This window comes from Anolis carolinensis, chromosome 1 (assembly GCF_035594765.1).
Source record: "Anolis carolinensis isolate JA03-04 chromosome 1, rAnoCar3.1.pri, whole genome shotgun sequence".
Taxonomy (NCBI): Eukaryota; Metazoa; Chordata; class Lepidosauria; order Squamata; family Dactyloidae; genus Anolis; species Anolis carolinensis.
This window is the reverse complement of record NC_085841.1, coordinates 355,788,570-355,810,346: the sequence shown is the minus strand read 5'-3', so window position 1 is coordinate 355,810,346 and position 21,777 is coordinate 355,788,570. Positions and strand designations below refer to the sequence as shown.

General features: G+C 40.2%; 1 protein-coding gene across 4 annotated transcripts in view; it reads right to left on the bottom strand.

The window, feature by feature from the left end:
* Positions 1-9,308: 9,308 nt before the first annotated feature.
* wdr89 (WD repeat domain 89) overlaps positions 9,309-21,777 on the bottom strand; it is a 31,245-nt gene continuing 18,776 nt past the window's right edge. For all 4 annotated transcript variants that reach the window (XM_062968576.1, XM_062968575.1, XM_062968578.1 and 1 more), the window contains one exon: positions 9,309-11,714. In XM_062968576.1, coding sequence (XP_062824646.1) covers positions 10,527-11,675 — 1,149 coding nt within the window. In that variant the 5' untranslated portion in view covers positions 11,676-11,714 and the 3' untranslated portion in view covers positions 9,309-10,526. The remainder of the gene's footprint in view (positions 11,715-21,777) is intronic.

Below are 21,777 nucleotides of genomic sequence, written 5' to 3'. Positions count from 1 at the left end.
GAATGTGACTTGCCCGAATCCAAGACACAAATCACTACAGCTCCCATCTTCCTTAAGGTCGATGCAATGCACAATCTATCAATAATCAACTTTGTGTTTAGCATTAAAATAACAAAAATAATAAGATCATTATGTCATTTGTTTGATTCTTGGGAGCTGAAAGGCCCAAAGATGGCAAGATTAATGAATTGTCAGTAAGAAACATTTCCTGTTGTGGACCACGCCCAGAACTCACTGAGAATGAGGTTCAACTTGTGAAATGGCAGCCTAAGGACACACCAAGTCAGGACTCACCTAAGATCTATCAGCATAATCATTGCCAGACCAACTGGAACTGTCAGTGAAGAGACACCTTGCACTCAGGACTTAGATAGTAAGGGGGAAGAGCAAGAGGAAGTATCAGCTCTTGCACATGAGAATTGCAGCTTCCAACAGCCCCAAAACTTGGAGATGGAAGTACCAGCTTCTGAACCTCAAAGTAACAATCCTCAACAGCCACAAGATGAAGTCAAAGAGGTACCTACCTTGGTGGAACTCAGGCAAGAAAGGGAGTGCCTCAGAAGATCAGAAATACATAGCAATCAGGATATAGCTGAAAACACTGCTGGATTATAAATCTAACAGCTGTAGCTCTGGGAGTTTTGTTGCTGTCCACCGACCTTCATGGAGGCAGTGACTAACTGGCTCTGAATCTTTGGCTTGTGTTTCCCATGTGACATGACCTCTGCTTCATTTTACACTACTCTGTTAGGATAAAACTCCAGAAAAATGAAATGGCAGGGAGTTGGCTTGGATGGCCCTTGTGGTCATTTCCAACTCTATGCATCAATGATTAATTCTTCCAAACATCAAGAAAGTTCACCAATGGTCATGCAGGTCACTGTCTGCCTCACTTTTCTTCTGTTAAAACAAAATAGGAATGTATTTTTCAGATGTTCTCATAGTCATCAGCTGAATACAGTAGAGTCTCACTTATCCAACATAAACGGGCCGGCAGAATGTTGGATAAGCGAATATGTTGGATAATAAGGAGGGATTAAGGATAAGCCTATTAAACATCAAATTAAGTTATGATTTCACAAATTAAGGACCAAAACATCATGTTAGACAACAAATTTGGAAGAAAAAGTAGTTCAATACGCAGTAATTCTATGTAAAAATTACTGTATTTATGAATTTAGCACCAAAATATCACGATATATTGAAAGCATTGACTACAAAAATGCGTTGGATAATCCAGAACGTTGGATAAGCGAGTGTTGGATAAGTGAGACTCTACTGTAATAAGAAATCTCTGAAATGACTTCTTGGACCATACCATTCTCACCTTAGGATCACTGGTATTAATGGCAGTTTTGTCCTTGGTGCAAATAGCCAACTTAAATAAGGACCACATTGAAGGGCAAAGCTCAAAGACTTGCATCCCTACACCACAATCCCTATTCCTATAGTATTTTGACAATTCCTGCAGCATATCTCCTGCTGAAACTTCTTCAAAGTCATAGTGCTGGAAGGACAAACAGAGTCAAGGTATCCGGTGGCAATATTGTGAATTAAAAAGGTTATATCGTAAAAGCAGTATTGCAAGATTCAAATGATTTTTTTGTTAGTCCCAATTATTCTGACCATACTTTAAGGAGCTTCTTTCTCTTCAGGACAACTCCATGACCTAGGGTAGATGGAGAAGAGAATGGTAACGAGAGACTGCATCAAGGTTGATCGTTGGAGAATCATATTTGGATCATCCTGAGTCCTAGGGGCCGTGGTAGCATAGCAGGTTAAGCCACTAGCTGCAGGAAAAACTGTCAACCGGAGAGTTGGCAGTTCAAAGCTGCGAGTTGGAGTGAGCTCCCAACTGTCAGCCCTCGGCTTCTGCCAACCTAGCAGTTTGAAAGAATGCAATGGGAGTAGATCAGTAGGTACTGCCTCGGGGGGAAGGTAAAAGGACATCCCATGCAGAAATGCAAAACATGCCAGCAACAGATCAGAGAATCTACGGATAACAGGCACCTAGGCATGGGAAAATGGAACAAGAGCACCTTCCCATGGCCGGAAGTTGAGCATCGCCTCCAGATGCCAGAGATGAAAAAAAGGGAAGACCATTACCTCTGTCTGTGTATGTCGTTGTGTGAAAGGCATTGAATGTTTGCCTCATATGTATTCTGTAATCTGCTCTGAGTTCCTCCAGGGAGATAGAGCGGAATATAAATAAAGTGTATTATTATTATTATTATTATTATTATTATTATTATTATTATTATTATTGACACAACAACATAGTATGACATAGCAAACAAGATAGATATGCTGGATTTCGTATCACAAAATCACAAGCTGAACACTTCCCAAGCGTTTAGGACTGTGTGATGTATTTTCGGATGATGCGCACAGATCCCAGTATGGTGGCCTTTTGCAGTTGGCATATCGTAATTTTGTCAATGTGTATTGTTTCCAAATGCCGGCTGAGATCTTTTGGCACGGCACCCAGTGTGCCGATCACCACCGGGACCACCTGTACTGATTTCTGCCAGAGTCTTTGAAGTTTGATCTTGAGGTCCTGGTAGCGGCTGAGTTTTTCCTGTTGTTTTTCGTCAATCCGACTGTCACATGGTATGGTGACATAATCCAAACCTTTTTCTTTTCCACAACTGTGATGTCTGGTGTGTTGTGTTCCAGAACTTTGTCAGTCTGGATTCGAAAGTCCCACAGTATCTGGATTCGAAAGTCCCACAGCTGAGGATATGATCAATGGTTTCGTCAGTTTCCTTGCACAGTCTGCATTTTAGGTCATCAGCTGATTTTTCGATCTTGGCCTTAATTGCCTTTGTCCTGATGTCTTGCTCCTGGGCTGCAAGGATCAGGCCTTCTGTCTCCTTCTTCAGGGTCCCATTCGTGAGCCAGAGCCAGGTCTTCTCCTTGTCAGCTTTTCTTCAATTTTGTCAAGGAACTTTCCATGCAATGCGTTGTTGTTGTTGTTATTTTATTGTATGACACAGCATTATTATTAGGGTGTGCCTACACTATGGAATTAATGCAGTTTGATACCACTTTAACCGTCATGGCTCAATGTTATGGAATCATGTGAGGCAACAGCATTCTTTGTCAGTGGAAGCTTTAAACAGTGTAAAATTACAACTCTCACGATTCCATAGCACTGAGCCATAGCAGTTAAAATGGTGTCAAACTGTATTAATTCTACAATGTAAATGCACCCCCAGTCAAGCATTTCAGCGGCACATTGGTTTTCTTAAATAATGAATAGTTTCATCTATCCTGCTTGCCGGTCCATTTACGGAAGCCTTCATTACTCCTTAAAAATCCTGTCCTTCTGGAATCATTAGTAGTAATTTTGCAGCTGGCCTCATGAGAGGCTTCCAATTGTTTCAGGTTTGCTTGTTTCCAGGATCACCACATTAAGGAAATATAAAATCAATTTCAGAGTCCCATTCATTAACTGCTGATTTAGCAAATCCTGCAACATGGGAGGTCACAGAACTGTGAGAAGTGAAGATGATCAAGGGAGAGACAGACTTGTCTGCAATATAAATACAAGACCTACCTGTCTGATAGTTATAGTTCATTATAAAGCCCAGCAAGTCCGAGGAACCCTCATAAGACAATCCTTTCATGAAGGGAGCCAACAGGAACGGCAAACCTGAACTCGACATGTGATGCCCACTTTAAAAAGGAAAATGCATTGACATAAGTAAAATTAGCATGCATGTTCAGCTGTAAATAGAGCCTCTTTCTCTATGTGTAGCTGCATTGTGGAGAGAAAAGGCAGGGATATTATTAATAATAATAATAATAATAATAATAATAATAATAATAATAATAGATCATGTCCTCAGCTGCTGTAAGAAAATCACACAGACAGACTACAAACAGAGGCACAACTATGTGGCCCAAATGATTCTTTGGAACTTATGCCTCAAGTACCACCTCCCAGCGGTAAAGAACTGGTGGGATCACAAACTTGCAAAAGTATTGGAGAATGAGCATGCAAAGATACTGTGGGACTTCCAAATCCAGGCTGACAAAGTTCTGGAACACAACACACCAGACATCACAGATGTGGAAAAGAAAAAGGTTTGGATCATTGATGTTGCCATCCCAGGTGACAGTCGCATTGACGAAAAAACCAGGAAAAACTCAGCCGCTATCAGGACCTCAAGATTGAACTTCAAAGACTCTGGCAGAAACCAGTGCAGGTGGTCCCAGTGGTGATGGGCACACTGGGTGCCATGCCAAAAGATCTCAGCCGGCATTTGGAAACAATAGACATTGACAAAATTATGATCTGCCAACTGCAAAAGGCCACCCTGCTGGGATCTGCGCGCATCATCCGGAAATACATCACACAGTCCTAGACACTTGGGAAGTGTTCGTCTTGTGATTTTGTGATATGAAATCCAGCATATCTATCTTGTTTGCTGTGTCAGACTATAATAATAATAATAATAATAATAATAATAATAATAATAATAATAATAATAATAATAATAGTTGGTATATAGATGTCTCAAAGTTGCCTGTAGGCTATACATGGGCACACTTTGGCCCTCCAGGTGTTTTGAATTCAACTCCCACAATTCCTAACAGCCGGTGGGGTGTTAGAAATTGTGGGAGTTGAAGTTCAAAACACCTGGAGGGCCAAAGTTTGCCCATGCCTGCTGTAGACCTATGGCAACCTCATAGCATGCATATGTACCTTCAAATAGCCTGCTGACATTTGGTGACCCAAGGACCATGTTGCCAATTCCTTCCTCTGAATCACAGCCAACAGCACCTGATGTTCCTTGGTGGTCCCCCATCCAGATACTAACCAGGGATGATCTTGCCTAGCTTCCAAGATCAGACAGAATTGATGCCTTTAGGGTAACATCTTAATCCTGACTGCTCAGCCTAGCAGAGCTTAAAAATACAGCTGTATGGTTATGGTGGAGGTTTGGCTACAGGAGGCAACCATGGCATGAGAAAACTCTCTCTGCAACCTCCAGGCTGGATTGGTGGCTTTTTGAAAGAGCTGCAGCCCAGGGCTACAATGCCACCATGAGTGTGTGGAGATGCACAAAGTGTTGCACAGGGAGAGACTCCTTGTGCAACACCATGAGAAGTGTTTTTGGATAAAACCAAGTTGCATAAGTGGATCGAGAGGATTCGGCCCCTAAAAGTAATGTTTCTCAATGTGAATAGTGAATACTGTCCAATCCTTAGGCAAGCAAGAGTAGGTCCTTTGAATCTGCGGTTTGTATCCTGTTGATATTAAAATCCAGATACTCAAGTCCTATTCTATACAATGGCAAAATCAAGGTTTTTGCTTTTTTAGATTGTTTGGGGGAGTGGTTTGATTATCAGACTATGGATGATTGAATCTGTGGATACAAAGGGCTGACTGAATTTTGAAAGAAATTGACATGGTTATTCTCTTTAAATATAACAATATACAGTAGAGTCTCACTTATCCAAGACTCACTTATCCAAGGTTCTGGATTATCCAAGGCATTTTTGTAGTCAATGTTTTCAATATATCATCATATTTTGGTGCTAAATTCGTAAATACAGTAATTACAACATAGTATTACTGCACACTGAACTACTTTTTCTGTCAAATTTGTTGTATAACATGATGTTTTGGTGCTTAATTTGTAAAATCATAACCTAATTTGATGTTTAATAGGCTTTTCCTTAATCCCTCCTTATTATCCAAGATATTCACTTATCCAAGATTCTGCTGGCCCGTTTAGCTTGGATAATTGAGACACTACTGTACTTTAATACAATGTTCTGGATTATCCAACGCAGTCTGCCTCCCACCTGGATCCACAGCTGTTTTCCTAGGCAGCAAGGACTGAACTTTTTACGGACTTAACTTCCGACAATGTTGTTACCGCAAGTATATTTTATGCAATTCTATCTTTATTTGTAGTCAATTTGTAAGTAGCCTATGTTTTTAGTTAGAGTATTTAATACATTGCGATGTTTTGGTGCCAAATTCATAAATACAGTAATTACTACGTAACGTTACCATGTATTCAACTTTTTATGTCAATTTGTTATAAAACATGATGTTTTGATGCTTTATTTGTAAAATCATAATGTAATAGGCTTTTCCTTAATCCCTCCAACATTTTTGCTTATCCAACATTCTGCCGGCCCATTTATGTTGGATAAATGAAACTCTACTGTATATTATTATAATTTATATACATAAAGGTCAATGTATGTATATATGTCGTTTTGTGCCACAAAGGCTGTTGCTAGGTGAGGTGGCCATCTGTAATATGACTGGATTACTTGTTACTAGGTAGATTGGCTGTCGTTAGGTGAAGTGGCCCTCTGTGATGGGAAAGAAAGGTGACAAATATATGAGGGGAAGGGAGGAAGAAAGGAAAGAGCCACAAAAGGAGCCTACCATAAATGTGGGCGAAACGTCAGGAGAGAATGCTTCTGGAACATGGCCATAGAGCCCAAAAAACTCAAAGCAACCCAGTGATTCCGGCCATGAAACCTTCCATAATACATTAAATCTTTTTCTGTTTGTCAAAGCATTTTGTTTTGCTGATTCTATTTTATTTTATCTTCTGTTTTTGCTTCGTTATGGTTTTTGGAGTTTTTTTTATAGTTTTGGAATATATTTGTACAACACCATGATATCCATAAAGTTGAAGGGTAGATTTTATAAAGCTTAGATAAATACCAGGGATTTCTTTGATCTGTTCAAAATCAATATTTTTGCTGAAGACCAAACGAGAGATCAAGTTTCCCAGAGTTTGGAAATGAGCTAAGCAGTGGCAGCTGCTTATTTGCTCAGTCTTTTTCTCCCTATTTTTATAGGTGTGCCCTTTTTTTGGTAAGACTTTTAAGAACACAGTGAAATAGCTCTTTGGAAAAAAGTGGAAAAAGAGGGCGGCAGGATTGGGTAAAATAAGACGCTTCTGACACTGAATGCTTTTAACTGTAATTTATCATACTAGATTTTACAATTATTTTTAACATTGATTTATCTGCAATGAAGGAATGTGTATTTCTGCACGATAGTGGGTGGAATTAGATGGCATTTTTCTTTTTTTACCCATACAGTGACATCTTTGTAAAACGAACATGAGGAAGGTTGCTCGTTGTCTGATGAACTCTACTAGTGTCATACATATCGTGAACACGATTTTACTGCTTGTCAAGAACACAATGATATTTTAGACTAATTCAAACAATTCCCATCTGTTTGACTTGTCAACTTTTTAAATGACTACAGGTTTTAGCTCTGTTTTTCAAATCTGGGTAAGTTTTGATTTGGGAAAGGAAAGCATCACTAGCATAAAAAGGCAAGGTGAAATATCGATTAATCAAACCTTACCTGTCATTGTGTTGTCGAGGGCTTTCATGGTGGGGATCACTGGGTTGCTGTGAGTTTTCCGGGCTGTATCGCCATGTTCCGGAAGCATTATCTCCTGACATTTTGCCCACATCTATGGCAGGGATCCTCAGAGGTTGTGAGGTCTGTTGGAAACTAGGCAAAAAATGGGAATTCCAGACAGGAAACTATCAGGGTCAACAAAAGATTCCCCCAGGTAGGAAGCAGCCAGGCTTTGAAGCTGCAAGGCTAATCAAGATAATTAATTCCGACATTCACACTTACCTCAAGCAGAAAAGCGTTCTTTCTCCCACCCTGCACATTCCGCAGATATATAAGGCCCACGTGCCTAGTTTCCAACAGACCTCATAACTTCTGAGGATGCCTGCCATAGATGTGGGCGAAACATCAGGAGAGACTGTTTCTGGAACATGGCAGTACAGCCAAGAAAACTCACAGCAAACCAGATGCCTGACATTATTTTTTTTAAAAAATTAATACAACGAGTGCAAATCTGACATTCAATCATATTGGAAGTAAGAGTGACAACAATGCAGTTTGAAAAAGTGCAAAAATAACAGTTGAAATAGTCATTGTAATAGAATTATGAGTTAGTTAACCATTAACAAGATGTTGTGGACTTGTGACAAATCCCATCATGCCTGACGTTCTATCATGTTGAGACTGTGTACTGCTATTGAATTTCAATGATGTCCCTGAATTCAATTGTTACAATACCCATCTGTGGAATAGACTCCAATCGTTGCCCTTTATGCTGTGGATGACAGCAATGGGATTCTCAGCACTGAAACTCAACTGTGGCTGAAATCTATCTTCAGTCAGTGTTATACACACTGAGCGATGGGTGTGTATGTGATGGTTGTGAATTGCAATACTGCACAAATTGACAATTGCAAACAAAGGGGAAATACATCCTTGTAATGCACACCTGCTTGGCCCTAATAACCACATGTGCAATGTCATTGCATGTATATTAGGCATGGGTAAACTTCGGTCCTACAGGTGTTTTGGACTTACAGACCTACCGACTGTTAGGAATTGTGAAGTTAAAGTCCAAAATACCTGGAGGGCCGAAGTTTGTCCATACCTGATGTACATGCTTCTGCAACCTTCAGCTGAATATGGATACTATGCTAAGGCCAAAAATGTACAACATATGCAACAGGATGCAAGATCATAGCCAATGTGATATGGTAAAGCTATCAAACGATCCTCATGTTTAAGATGCAAAAACATGAGTCAGGCAGAAGGACTTCTAAGAAAGCTTCAAGAATTTCAATTGTAGGATCAATTACACACACCCTGGAAAAAAAAAAGTGCAAGCGGCATGAATTCCATCTGCAACTCCAGCTGTGTACACAAGTCTGTCTTATCAACTTCAGCCCTTAGGCTTTTGTTTTTCCTAGTATGCCCTACCCTTCCCTCCTCCAAATTTACATCCATAATCAGTTTGGCAAATGCACTGAGTGCCTGTCATCAGTGATGGACTGGATGAGGGCTAATAAGTTGAAACTAAATCCAGACAAGACAATGGTACTCCTGGTCAGTTGGAAGGCGGATCAAGGTGTGGGATTACAACATGTGTCGGATGGGGTCGCACACCTGAAGAAACAGGTGCGCAGTCTTGGGGTGATCCTAGACTCATCTTTCACCTTGGAACCCCAGATGTTGGTGGTAGGCAGGAACGGCTTTGCACAATTAAAACTTGTGCAACAGCTGCGCCCATACCTTGAGATGCCAGATCTGCCATGGCAGTCCACGCCTTAGTCACATCCCGCTTGGACTATTGCAGTGCTCTCTATGTGGGGCTGCCTTTGAAGATAGCTCAGAAGCTTGGAGGGCTGAAATTTGCCCATGACTGATCTATGGTCATGTAACTACTTGTCCATACAACTTTGCAATCTGAGAGGGGGCAAGAGAGAACCAAAAAAAATCATTTTCAAATCTTTATTTCTTAAAAGCACACTTAATTTCTATTCTCCCCATCGTCACAGCAGATCCCACCCACTCACAACTACAAAATAAGACATAGGTTGTAGGCAGAAATGTGAAGGAAACTATTTTAACAAACAAGTTTTAAAAAGCTGTTTCAAACAAAGATGGGTGGATTTCTCGCATCAGGGTACCAATTGTGAACATACTTCCCAAAAATTAAAGTTGAGCTGATAACAAAATATTTTCTGAGGAAATAAATGTGCTCATGGGCAAAGTGTGAGTCACCTACCTGCAAATTACTCAATGCTCTTAGAAATCTTGCAGTTTTCAAAAAGATCAATCTTTATAAGTAGAAGCAGCTCAAAGATGAAACTGAATGATAGCATGGACTCTAATCCATGAAATCGCATGCCATAATAAATTTGTTACATCTTTAAGTGACTCAAGGCCCGTGTTGTTTCCTATATAGCAGGCATTGACAAACTTGGGCCGTCCAGGTGTTTTGGACTTCAACTCCTACCATTCCTAACAGCTGGTAGGCTGTTAGGAATGATGGGAGTTGAAGTCCAAAACACCTGGATGGCCCAAGTTTGCCCATGCCACACCAAAATCCTTCTCCAATTTGGCACCCTCCAAGATGTATTACTCCGCAACACCCATAAAGTCAAGTGCTTGGCGACACTTGATTGATGTGAGGCAGATATATTGAGACACTTACGGCCAGCCGTCTCAATTCTCCCCTCCGTTCGGCAACTCGGCATCTGCTTAGTAGCACGAACAAATAAGACTGCATAGCTGTCTGCTAATCCCAGCGGTAATTAGCCTTTATTTACAGGTATATGCACAAACAGCAGCCAGAGCTGCTCGGACACATGTTGCTCTATCAGAAAGATTGATGGCGACTAAAAGAACTCTTATCAGTAAAGAATAGCACTTCCCAAATTCCACTGTCTGTGACACATTTCCTTCTAGGCAGGCAAAAACGGAAGTCACATTCCTTTACCCTCTAGGCAGTAAATCATTGCTCTATGCGATTAACTACTTATGTACTGGATTACTTACCGAAGCAAACACACACTTACATTGAAACAATGAGTTAAACATTTCACTATATCAACCATTCCCTTGGCACATCATCCCCAGCCAAGGTAATGGGAGTTAAAAGTTATTTGAGGATCACTCAGAAGTGGATTTCTCTCACTCATCTTTATCACAATTATTTTGTCTTGCTTTTGAATTGCTTTTGGTGAACTCTCACTCGCTGATGGACGGAAGAACTGATTTTCATCGAGGTCTTCTTTCCAAAGGCTTTCTCCACGGCTCCAGGTTTCCAAAGCAGCAAATGTGCATCCTCCCCACCAGTCAATAAGGAATCATCCTCCATGTTCCAGAGAAAAGAGCGGACGGTCGCAGAGTGCCCCCCTCGAAGGACTCCCACTGAATTCAAACCTTCGGTACAGGATTCCAAGAGGCAGATGTTTCCAGACGACAACCCTCCAACCACAATCAATTTGTTAAATTTTTCAAAATACAAGCCTCCAATTAAATAATCCAGTTTACTATTTTCTAGGCCAACTACTTCACGGGCATCGGGAATGCACAACAACGTAACTGGCTCTTCGGTTTCCAACTGTTTGAGATCCCACCAACAAAACCCTTCGTCGTGCGTCGTGCAGTAAACCTGCTGGTACTCCTTTCCAGACCATCCAATGAAACTCACCGACGAATCCGAATTGCAGGTGGAAATCAACGCATCCTCTTCATTGTCCTTGTTGATATCGAACACGTTCACCAATCCGTCCGTTGAACCTGAAACAATGAGGTTCGGTTTGCTGGGATGAAAGCATATTTTAGTAATATCATCATTGTGGGATTCGGAATAAGCTCCCAATGGTGTTTTGCTGGAAGAAGTACTATCCGTGCAGCCTCTGGCATCCCAGAATACTATGAACGTGTCTTCTCCCACTTTCTCTGTCCCAGCACAAAGTATAAGGTCATTGCAGCTTATATCAAAGCTAATAAAGATGTTGGAAGGATAGCCACGAAACAACTGCACAGGTTCTACAGAAGATGAACGAACATCCCAGCATTTCACTGTTTCGTCACTGCAGGCTGAAAACAAGACGTCTTTGCAAGTATGTGCAAACCGGACACCACTGAGTAATCCTGGTTGGCTACTATATTCCCGTAGCAAGCTTAGTGTCTCTCCATTGTAAACTCGGATCGATTGATTGGAACAGGAAACAGCCACGGAATTGCTCCCTTCTCCCTTGGAAATATCTATGTCCAAAAGGTAAGTTGGGTCTTCCGCTACGGCGCGCTGTGATATCTGGAGCCTGGAAAATTGCTCTTTGATCTTCTCCATATCCGTTGCGACTAAAATCACATCCAGAAAATAATACTTCTGCAATAAATAAATAAGTCACATTAAGCCAGGTTTGCACTGTTATTTATCTCTAAAACACTTTTAAAGCATGCAAGAAGGTGGGCAATTCAGACTTTGTTTATTCTCTCAATTTACTGGATTAGATCCGGGCAACCAATTTTTCTATTTACAGTATTTAGAGTATTATTAGAATCATAGAATCACAGAGTTGGAAGAGACCTCATGGGCCATCCAGTCCAACCCCATTCTGGCAAAAAAGCAGGAGAATCACATTCAAAGCACCCCCAACAGATAGCCATCCAGTCTCTGCTTAAAAGCCCCCAAAGAAGTAGCCTCCACCACACTCTGGGGCAGAGAGTTCCACTGCCAAACAGCTCTCACAGTGAGGAAGTTCTTCCTAATGTTCAGATGGAATTTCCTTTCCTGTAGTTTGAAGCGGTTCTTCCGCATCCTAGTCTCCAGGGCAGCAGAAGACAAACTTGCTCCCTCCTCCCTATGACTTCCCCTCACATATTTATACATGGCTATCATGTCTCCTCTCAGCCTTCTCTTCTGCAGGCTAAACATGCTCAGCTCTTTAAGCCACTCCTCATAGGGTTTGTTCTCCAGACCCTTGATCATTTTAGTTGCCCTCCTCTGGACACATTCCAGCTTGTCAACATCTCCCCTCAATTGTGGTGCCCAGAATTGGACACAGTATTTCAGGTGTGGTCTGACCAAGGCAGAATAGCGGGGTAGCATGACCTCCCTGGATCTAGACATCATCATCATTATCATTATCATTATCATTATCATTATCATTATTATTATTATTATTATTATTATTATTATTATTATTATTATTATTCCCCACTTTATCTCTCCCGCAAGAAACTCAAAATGGCTTAACATAAAAGCATCAGCATACTATTTAAAATTTACAACTATGCAAACTTTAAAACAGGGTTAAATATAAACAGTATTTTAAAAATCCTAGTTAAAAAGCCATTAAAACATATTAAGAGTTTGAAACTATAGCATCCCCTGAACTGATTTTAAAAACATTATTCTTTAAAAGCATGTCTGAATTAAAAGATTTTACACCTTCCATTTTCACAGACTCTATACTCTTAGATAAATAAAATAGATTTTTTTTTAAAAAATCCCCACTATTTTATTTACCTTTGGCACATAGGCTGAATAAATTCAATGCAATTACCCCTGAGTTTCCATATTCATGACTGGATACCCACAGATTCCTTTGCACTAAATCACAACTCCCAAAACTACCCCACGGAAGTCTGTGAAAAAGATGATTAAATGTATATTAAAATGATCATTGGTCTACTTTGTTATTAATCCAAATTGCTAACAATAGGAAATGACAGATCACGCTATTCCTGTTCTGGCATTCACTAAGAGTGAGAAATCCAATGCATAATGATTTCTAAATGTGTATTTGAAATATCCTCTCTATGCCATTTGGCAACATGATTCTCTCGTCTTCTATTTGGCGTAAGTGCTCTATCCTCCTGTTTTGTTGGCTCGAACATAATCTCCAGAAAGACCTGCTCAGACACACAAACACACGCAGCAAAGAAAAGCTTACATTCCCAAGTCACCAATAATCTCACTAAGCTACTGGCCTCGGTAATATCCTGTGACAAGGAGGTCCCCAGGTTAACTCTCAACATCAAAGGCACCCTTCAGATCCTATTTGCAAGTGGGCTTGTTTTTCAAATGCGCAAAATATTGACATCCAGGTTCTTTAAAAATAAAAATAAAGAGCCTTGCTCTCCACTAAGGAATAAGCAAGGGCAATATTCTTTCTGGCAGCACAGCCAAAGAAACTTAAGCTGACTTCAGCCTAACCGCCTTAAATCTGTCCTTTCGGCTGCCGGGGCTATTAGAACCGTAATTACATAAATACTGCCCATTTCTCAAGTGTTGTTCAGTAGGCTAAGCTCTTTCAAAGGCACAAACACCGAAGTCTGATGCATTTCCAGAGCACAAGATGGAGTCGAAGAAAACAGTCTGTCCGGGTACACCATCAAGTTGCCTGGTATTTTAAAATTAAGATTTTTAAGTAACTAATTTTTAAATTACGTATTAGTTGCCGTGATATGTATTTACTGCATATGTTCTTTTAAACTGATATTTTCACAGGCGATGCATCTACACTATTAATGCAGTTTGGGCACCACTTGAACTGCCATGACTTCATGCTATGCAATCACAGGAGTTGTATTTTCACAAGGTCTTTAGCCTTCTCCCAAAGTGCTGACGGCACGCCAAAGGACAAATTCCAGGATTCCATAGCATAGAGTCCAAGTGGTATCAAACTGCATTAATTCTGCAGTGTAGATGCACCTCGATGTATTATGAGCTGATGGTCCATGTGGTATTTTAATATGAGGTTGTTTCCTGCCTCTATCCATGGGGTTAGATAGGTAGGAAATAACAATAACAACGACAACAACCCCACAAATTCCGTCAAGTTTTCTTAGTCAATGAATAATAAGTACAGTAGAGTCTCGCTTAGCCAAATTTCATTTATCCAATGTTCTGGATGATCCAATGCAGTCTGCCTTTTAGTAGTCAATGTTTTCAATACATTGCAATGTTTTGGTGCTAAATTCATAAATACAGTAATTACTACATAATGTTACCATGTACTGAACTGCTTTTTCTGTCGATTTGTTGTAAAACATGATATTTTGGTGCTTAATTTGTAAAATCATAACCTAATTTGATGTTTAAAAGGCTTTTCCTTAATCCTTCCTTATTATCCAACATTTTCGCTTATCCAACGTTCTGCCGGCCCATTTATGTTGGTTAAGTGAGACTCTACTGTAGTATTATAATAATTATTATATTTATTTGTGCCCTGCTTTTTAGGTACAATAGAGATCCAAAGCAACTCTTAAGACCCAAAATGGTTTTGTCAGTTCTTGCTTTGGAAATATTGCCTACAACTCCTGGTATTTGTTGGTGGTCTCCCATCTAACTACTAACCAGGACCCTGCTTAACTTCCAAGATCATACAGGATCTGGTGCCTTTAGTGTAGGCATGGGCAAACTTTGGTCCTCCAGGTGTTTGGGACTTCAACTCCCACAATTCATAACAACCAGTAGGTTACAGTAGCCCTACTTTATTCCATTCCAGGTCCCCTTATGTAATATGATATTCACATATAATACTATGTAACACAATTTTTGTTCCTGGGTTATAAATGTCATTTCCTAGTTGGTTCAATCAGAAAAACATGGAAAAGGTTTATTAAACCGCAAAACTTTGCTTTTTGCAGGGCACCCTGCAGCACATTTGTTATAGTTTTTCAATGAATATTTCGTAGAGCCTCAACCAATTCAACATAGTTTGTGGCAGCCACAAAAATGTAATTTTTGGAGTATAAAAACTATTTCCAAAGTAAATACTGCACAATGAAATGGGAAATAACACTTTCAAACCAGGATCATTTTTTTCAAATTTTGTTACATAAAGTAATCTGGAACCTTATTTTTATTACCTGAAATGTCTTGGGCTTCCAAATGAAGAAGACCATATTATTGCACAGGAGAGCCTAGAGAAGCATTCTAAATATGTCCTCCAGTATGATTCTATCATCAACTTCCAGTGAAAATTGACCCTTGAATTGAACTGGAGGCCTAGGAATACCGTTAGGTCCTCCAATGTGATTCCATGTGGTAGTCAAAGCTCTTTACAAATCAACTGTGCTCAATGAGCTCGCATAATAATTAGATCTACTGTAGTGTGAAATGTAGAGTGAATCAGAAATAGAACTAATTGCCTAGAGAGGTGTCATAGTCTCTTTCTCTGGATGCCTTCAAAAAGAGGCTAGAGATGGATGTTCTTGCTGGATTTCTTACACTGAGCAGAAGATTAATGGGCTATAGGGTCCCTTCCAACTCTATAATGCTATGACTTCTACCACTGGGAATAACATACCCAATTCATGATGACCAGTAGCATCAAGGCAACATTATCCTTTGGCATGAAAAGATGTGCTTCAGCCATCAGATGTCTGGAAAACATTGCTCTGATCATCTCGAATAAGATAATAATGTGGAAGCCTGCCAGGCAGCGACAGTCTACCTTTGTATTTCTACAAGAATTCGTTTCCGCATGTTCTGGAGCTATGTTTACATGTCCTTGTCATCGGAGGGCACCGCCTTCCAGAGGAAAGGGCCGCATCCCATACAATGGGGCGATAACCTACCACCCTGTATTTTTCATCAGCTGCCACATCTCATTAAATCGCATTAGGGACATGCAGCCAAACATCAGCTGGTGGAAACGGGATCCCGCTTCTCATTAAGAGCAGCCGGTTGAAGGTTAAGCAAACAATCGGGGCAGAAAGTGCAGGGTGTAGCCAGTGGCTCTTCCTCTCCATACAAGGAGGACATCGCTGTTGCGTTTTGATTGGAGAGTTTTGCCCAGGAGGCCAAAGCAGAGCCTGGCTGAAACAAGAAACTGATCTTCCACACTAAACAAAGAGCTGGGTGGTTATCGCTAAAAGACTTTCAATAACCACTATAAACCATTCCTAATCTTGTCTGGTTTTGGAAGGCAAGCAAGGTAAAACATGGATGGAGAGCCAACAAGGAATATCAGCTCTCCAGGCAGAGCAAGGAGGAAATCTTGTCTGAAACCCTGGAGAGAAATATTTGCTAGTCATAGAACCACAGAGTTGGAACGGACACCAAGGCGTATCCTTTTCAAACTCTTGCCACACAGGAATATATACAATTAATGGCCATCCAACTTCTGTTTATAAACCTCTAAAAAAAGAGACTGCACCAAACTCCCAAGTAGCATATTCTACTATCGAACATCTCTAATGATCAGGATGCTCTTACTAACGTTTAGGTGAAATCTGTTTTGCTGCAATTTGAACCCATTGCTCTGGAGCTTCCTTTCTCCTCAATGTGACATCTTTTCAAATATTGAAACATGACTATCATGTCCTTTCTCAAGCTTCTCTTCTCCAAGCTAAACATACCTAGCTCCTTCTACGGCTTGGCTTTCAGACAGAGCTGACAAAGCCAGGCTAGGTGGACCAAAGACGCTACTCACATTAAAGAAGCTTAATATATACTGGCACACCTCTCAACAAAATTTCTGATAGAGATCATTGTTTTGCCATGGTCTTTTATGCCTACTCATTCTCTCTTTCTTCCTTGCCCTTTGTCTAGTTGGAAGACTTTTTAAAAGCAGCATTGGTATAAGGGACAAGGTCATAGAGGGCTACAGAAACAAAGAACTTCCAGCTCAAACTTTATTCTATTGTCTGCTGTAAACAGCACAATAAAGGGAATCCTACTGCAGCTGTGTGAACTTGTGTACAACAGGCAAGGCAAACAGCAGCTGCCTCCAGAATTTCTTACTGAGCATCTATAAACAAGTAAATGGAAAAAAGAAAAGGGAAGAAAAGACTTTGCTTGTATGACTATTTCAAAATAAGAGATCTATTAAGTATATAGAAAGGAAATTCCACCTGAACATTAGGCAAAATTCCCTGACCGTTAGAGCTGTCCAGCATTGGAACTCTCTGCTTCGGAGTCCAATTGAAGCTCCTTCTTTAGAGGCTTTTGAACATAGGCTGGATGCTCATCTGTCAGGGGTGCGTTGACTGTGCTTTTCCTGCATGGCAAAGGGTTGGACTAGATGGCCCATGCAGTCTCTTCCAACTCCATGATTCTATCCCTTCCAAAAGAGATATTATAAAAGTGGAAGATGATGAAAGAGAGAGAGAAAAACATTCCTGGATGCATTTTGGAAAACATTTTGCGATGATCACTGTGGAGAAGTGTGACAGGGAGGAATCCTTTCAGATCCCACCGCTGCCACCAATTGAGGAGAAGTGAGAGATGTGTGACAGAGATGGAATCCTTTTTGGTCTCACCACACACACAGATACCACCAATTATAAAGATGTTTTATGAATGATGATTTTAATTAATTATTTATTTAATTATCTTCTTCGCTGCCACCATTTGAGGAGACGTCAGGCAGATGGCACTGGTTCTTTTTAATGATTTCTTTGTTTATTTTACCTCAGATGATGATGTCGCTTAACTTGGTATATAATTGTGACAGAGACTTAGGTGGAATAAAATCAAAACAAGTTTATTGCTTGTACAGAGCTTGATGGTTTCTTATAACTTTTTAAAGGCACTTAGCTTAATGGTTACAAACAGATATGAGGTGTTCAAACTTTCAAAATACTTCTTCCTCCCAACCAGACTAAAACCTGATCCTCCTGGATCTACTGGGATTAACTTTCCCTAATCCACAGCCTCTATAACTGACCCTAAACAAGTCCCTAACTTGCTTAGTCTGGCCTAATAGAGGTCTGTCCCTCCTGGTTTCCTTCAGTCTTGAAACCAGACTGCTCCCTGTGATTCAAAACCACAGACTATCTAAAATAAATCCTTTTATTTTAGACCTGACTCAAATTCTTTTATTTGAGCCACCCTGATCCTCCACATGAGAATCAGTCTTCTTCCTGCGACTAAAAATCACAGACTGAAACTGGGTTTTAAAACATTCCCCCTTTTCCTTTCCAAATGGCAGTTGGCTCCGCCCCCGTTGTCATAGCAACCGTCCTTCATTGTTGAGCTGGCTACCTCCTGGTATTAACAGCTCTAATACTCACCATATTAAATTAACCAAACCTGACTGTTTAAACAAATCAAATAAACATGTCATCATTAAACAAAATAAAATCGTACACTTCTTTACAATCACTAAGCTCAAAATGTTCTTCTCCACTGATGCAAGTCTTACTTCATAGAACCATAGAGTTAGAAGAGACCACAAGGGCCATCCAGTCCAATCCCCTGCCATGAAGGAATATATATTCAAAGCAATCCTAACAGATGGCCATTCAGCCTCTGCTTAAAAATCTGCAGAGGAGACTCTACCGGATTCCCAGGAAGCATATTCCACCGTTGAGCAGCTCTTATTGTCAGAAAGTTCTTCCTAAAGTTTAGGTGGAATCCCATGCACATGTTGACAGTTCTGAACTTGGCTGAACTGATTTAGGTAGGGTGCAAATATAGATTTAGGTAGGGTGCAAATATAATGTAAACCGTGGTTAACTTTGAGAAGGGAGTGGATGGTGGACCTTCAGTCCTAAGGGAAAGAAAGCACAGTATGACCCCATACCTGCAGAAACAGTATATGGTACAAGACAGAAAAATATTTAGATGATTGGATGTTTTACAAATGATGCACTTGACAAATAGCGCCATGCACCAGATTTCCATTTTCTACTACTATTTGGAGAGGAAAAAAAACCCAGGACAGTCAGGACTATTTTCATTGAAATCATATATAAGGTGCGAAAAGACAAAGAAACTTATAATAATAGCCCTTTCTAAAAAAAATGATCCACGTGACTTTTGAAGACAATTGGAATATAGTTATAAATACATATTGCGATGTTCGATGTTTGACACACTAGTTATAAACATCATTGACGAGGCTAAAGAGGGACCGGTGAGTCATTTCTTAATCCTACAAGGCTTTCCAAAATAGAACAGTGATTCATAAATTACATTCTTCCACCTCCTCTTTGAAAAACTTTCGGCAATGCTGCAATTTCACAATGGTTTGCCTATCCCCAAGAGCAATGCCATTGGATGGTCTAAACCCCAAGACCAAACCCCACAAAAAGCAGAGGCGGATTCGTAGTTGCGCCAACAACGGTTAATGTCTGTCTGCGTGAAGACCCAAAACCACCCCACACAGATTCCTTTATTTCCTCTCTCACACACCTGCTTTTCCCCTTCTGTGGCTCATTCTGTGTGCAGTCTCTCATTTCTATTACTCATTCTTCATTTTGCATCTCTCAACTACTTTTAAGCACATCACTTTCACACTTTGCCCTCTTTCCTTCTCCATCAGAGGTTTGCAGAACTTGAAATCATTACTTTTCTGGACTATAACTCTTCAACATTTCAGTTAACAAAAACAATCTTCTTTTTTCAAAGTATTTTTATGCAAGCCCAGCCTCCCCCTTTTTCCTTTTGTTCTCAAGATCTTTTAAAATGAATCTGTCTATCTATCAGAAGTGCCATTCAAGCCATAAGCATAAAGACAAAGATCCACCCAGAGGAAAAGTACTCTTCCCATACATCAAGGGAACCACTGACTGCATAGGGAAGCTGATGAGGAAACACAACCTACAAACCATCTACAGACCCACTAAGAAAATTCAACAAATGCTACGTTCAGCAAAAGACAAGAGGGATCCTCTCACCTCTGCAGGAGTCTACCGGATACCATGCAGCTGTGGACAAGTCTACATAGGGACCACTAAACGCAGCAGCATTGCCCAGACACGAATCAAGGAACATGAAAGGCACTGCAGACTAACTCAACCAGAGAAGTCAGCCATAACAGAGCACTTGATGAACCAACCTGGACAGGGCATAGTATTTGAGAACACAGAAGTGCTGGACCTCTCTAACAACCACCATGTCAGACTATACAGATAAGCCATTGAAATCCACAAGCATGTGGACAATTTCAACAGAAAAGAGGAAACTATAAAAATGAACAAAATCTGGCTATCAGTATTTTTTTTTAAAAAACAAACTCTTAAAATCAGGACAGTAAATAAAGAACAACACTCAGAAGACAAGAAACAATCAGGACCAGCTAATCACCTTCCAACAAAGGATTCCCCAAGCAGGAAGCAGTTGGGATTTGAAACTTCAGTGCTAATCAAGGTGGTCAATTGCAACATTCACACTTGCCTCAAACAGACAAGAGTTCTTTCTCCCACCCGAACATTCTACAGATATATAAACCCCATCTGTCTAGTTTCTAAGATACCACACAACCTCTGAGGATGCCTGTCTTAGATATGGGTTAAACATCAGGCGAGAATGCTTCTGGAACATGGCCATACAGGCCAGAAAACTCACAGCAACCCATTTTCATTCTATAATTTGTAAAGTTGTTAATTTTCCAATACATCACTTAAAGCACCAATACACCAATTAAAACTAACTTCCCCTGCCTTCCCAGTATCATAAAAATAAAAATAAAAAGTTTAAATGGACTTCTCACTTTAAAAACATGAAAATATTGTTAACCCATTAACTTACTGTTTTAAAAAACCTTTAAAAACCTTAAAAAACCTATTTTATTTAATCTTCAAACATTTTCTTGTTTCTGGGAAAAGTTTCTCTTTTGACTTCCTCTGAGGCTGAGAGAGTGTGACTTGTACAAAATCATCGAATGGGTTTCCATGTCTAAGCAGAGATTCAAATTCTGGTTTTCGAGTCATAGTTCAAACCACTGCACCACGTGAGTGCTCTATATTAATACTATTGGAAATAGCAACTTTCTACAAGCCTCCGTTAGTGGTTTGCTATATATATAATTCAGATTGCTTACTGTATTGTATATGTGTGTATTGGTCTACAGTTTTCCTTAACTCTATATTGTGGGAGGGGCTGCAGACCATGTGATCAGATCTGGGCTTGTTCAGGACTCAGACTCCATTTTAGAAACAGATGTATGCTTAGAGACTTCAGTAGCAACAGTATGCTTTCAGACACCAGTTGCCAGAAGCCACTGGACTTTCAAACTACAGAGACTTCAGTAGAAACCGTACAATTTAGAAGTCAGTTGAACCAAATCAGAGACTCTATTAGATCTTCAGACCAGAGAAATGCCTTGGACTTTGGTCTAAGAAGACTGCCCTGTGTTATTTACACAGAGAAATTACTTCAAATCCTATCTGTAACTGGATTGCTAAAAAATGTACCTGTATGCTGAATACATGAAGTCTGTGAGTAAACCAACTATTTCCCCTTTAAAGAAGTCTGCTTATTTTGTCTCTTGAGAGCATGATTTAAAGGCAAATATATTTTAAGGGAGAGTAGATGTTTTCGGGCAACTAGAAGAACACTTCTGAAACTCTGCTCTGTGTGTGTGTGTTTAGTGCATTGGCATTGTGATGACCCATGGGCCTTGTAGTCCTGCTCATGACATTGTGATGCCTGATGAAGAAGAAAACTTGGGTTTTTTACCTTCCCAGTCAGAACTGGATTCTTCCCAGAC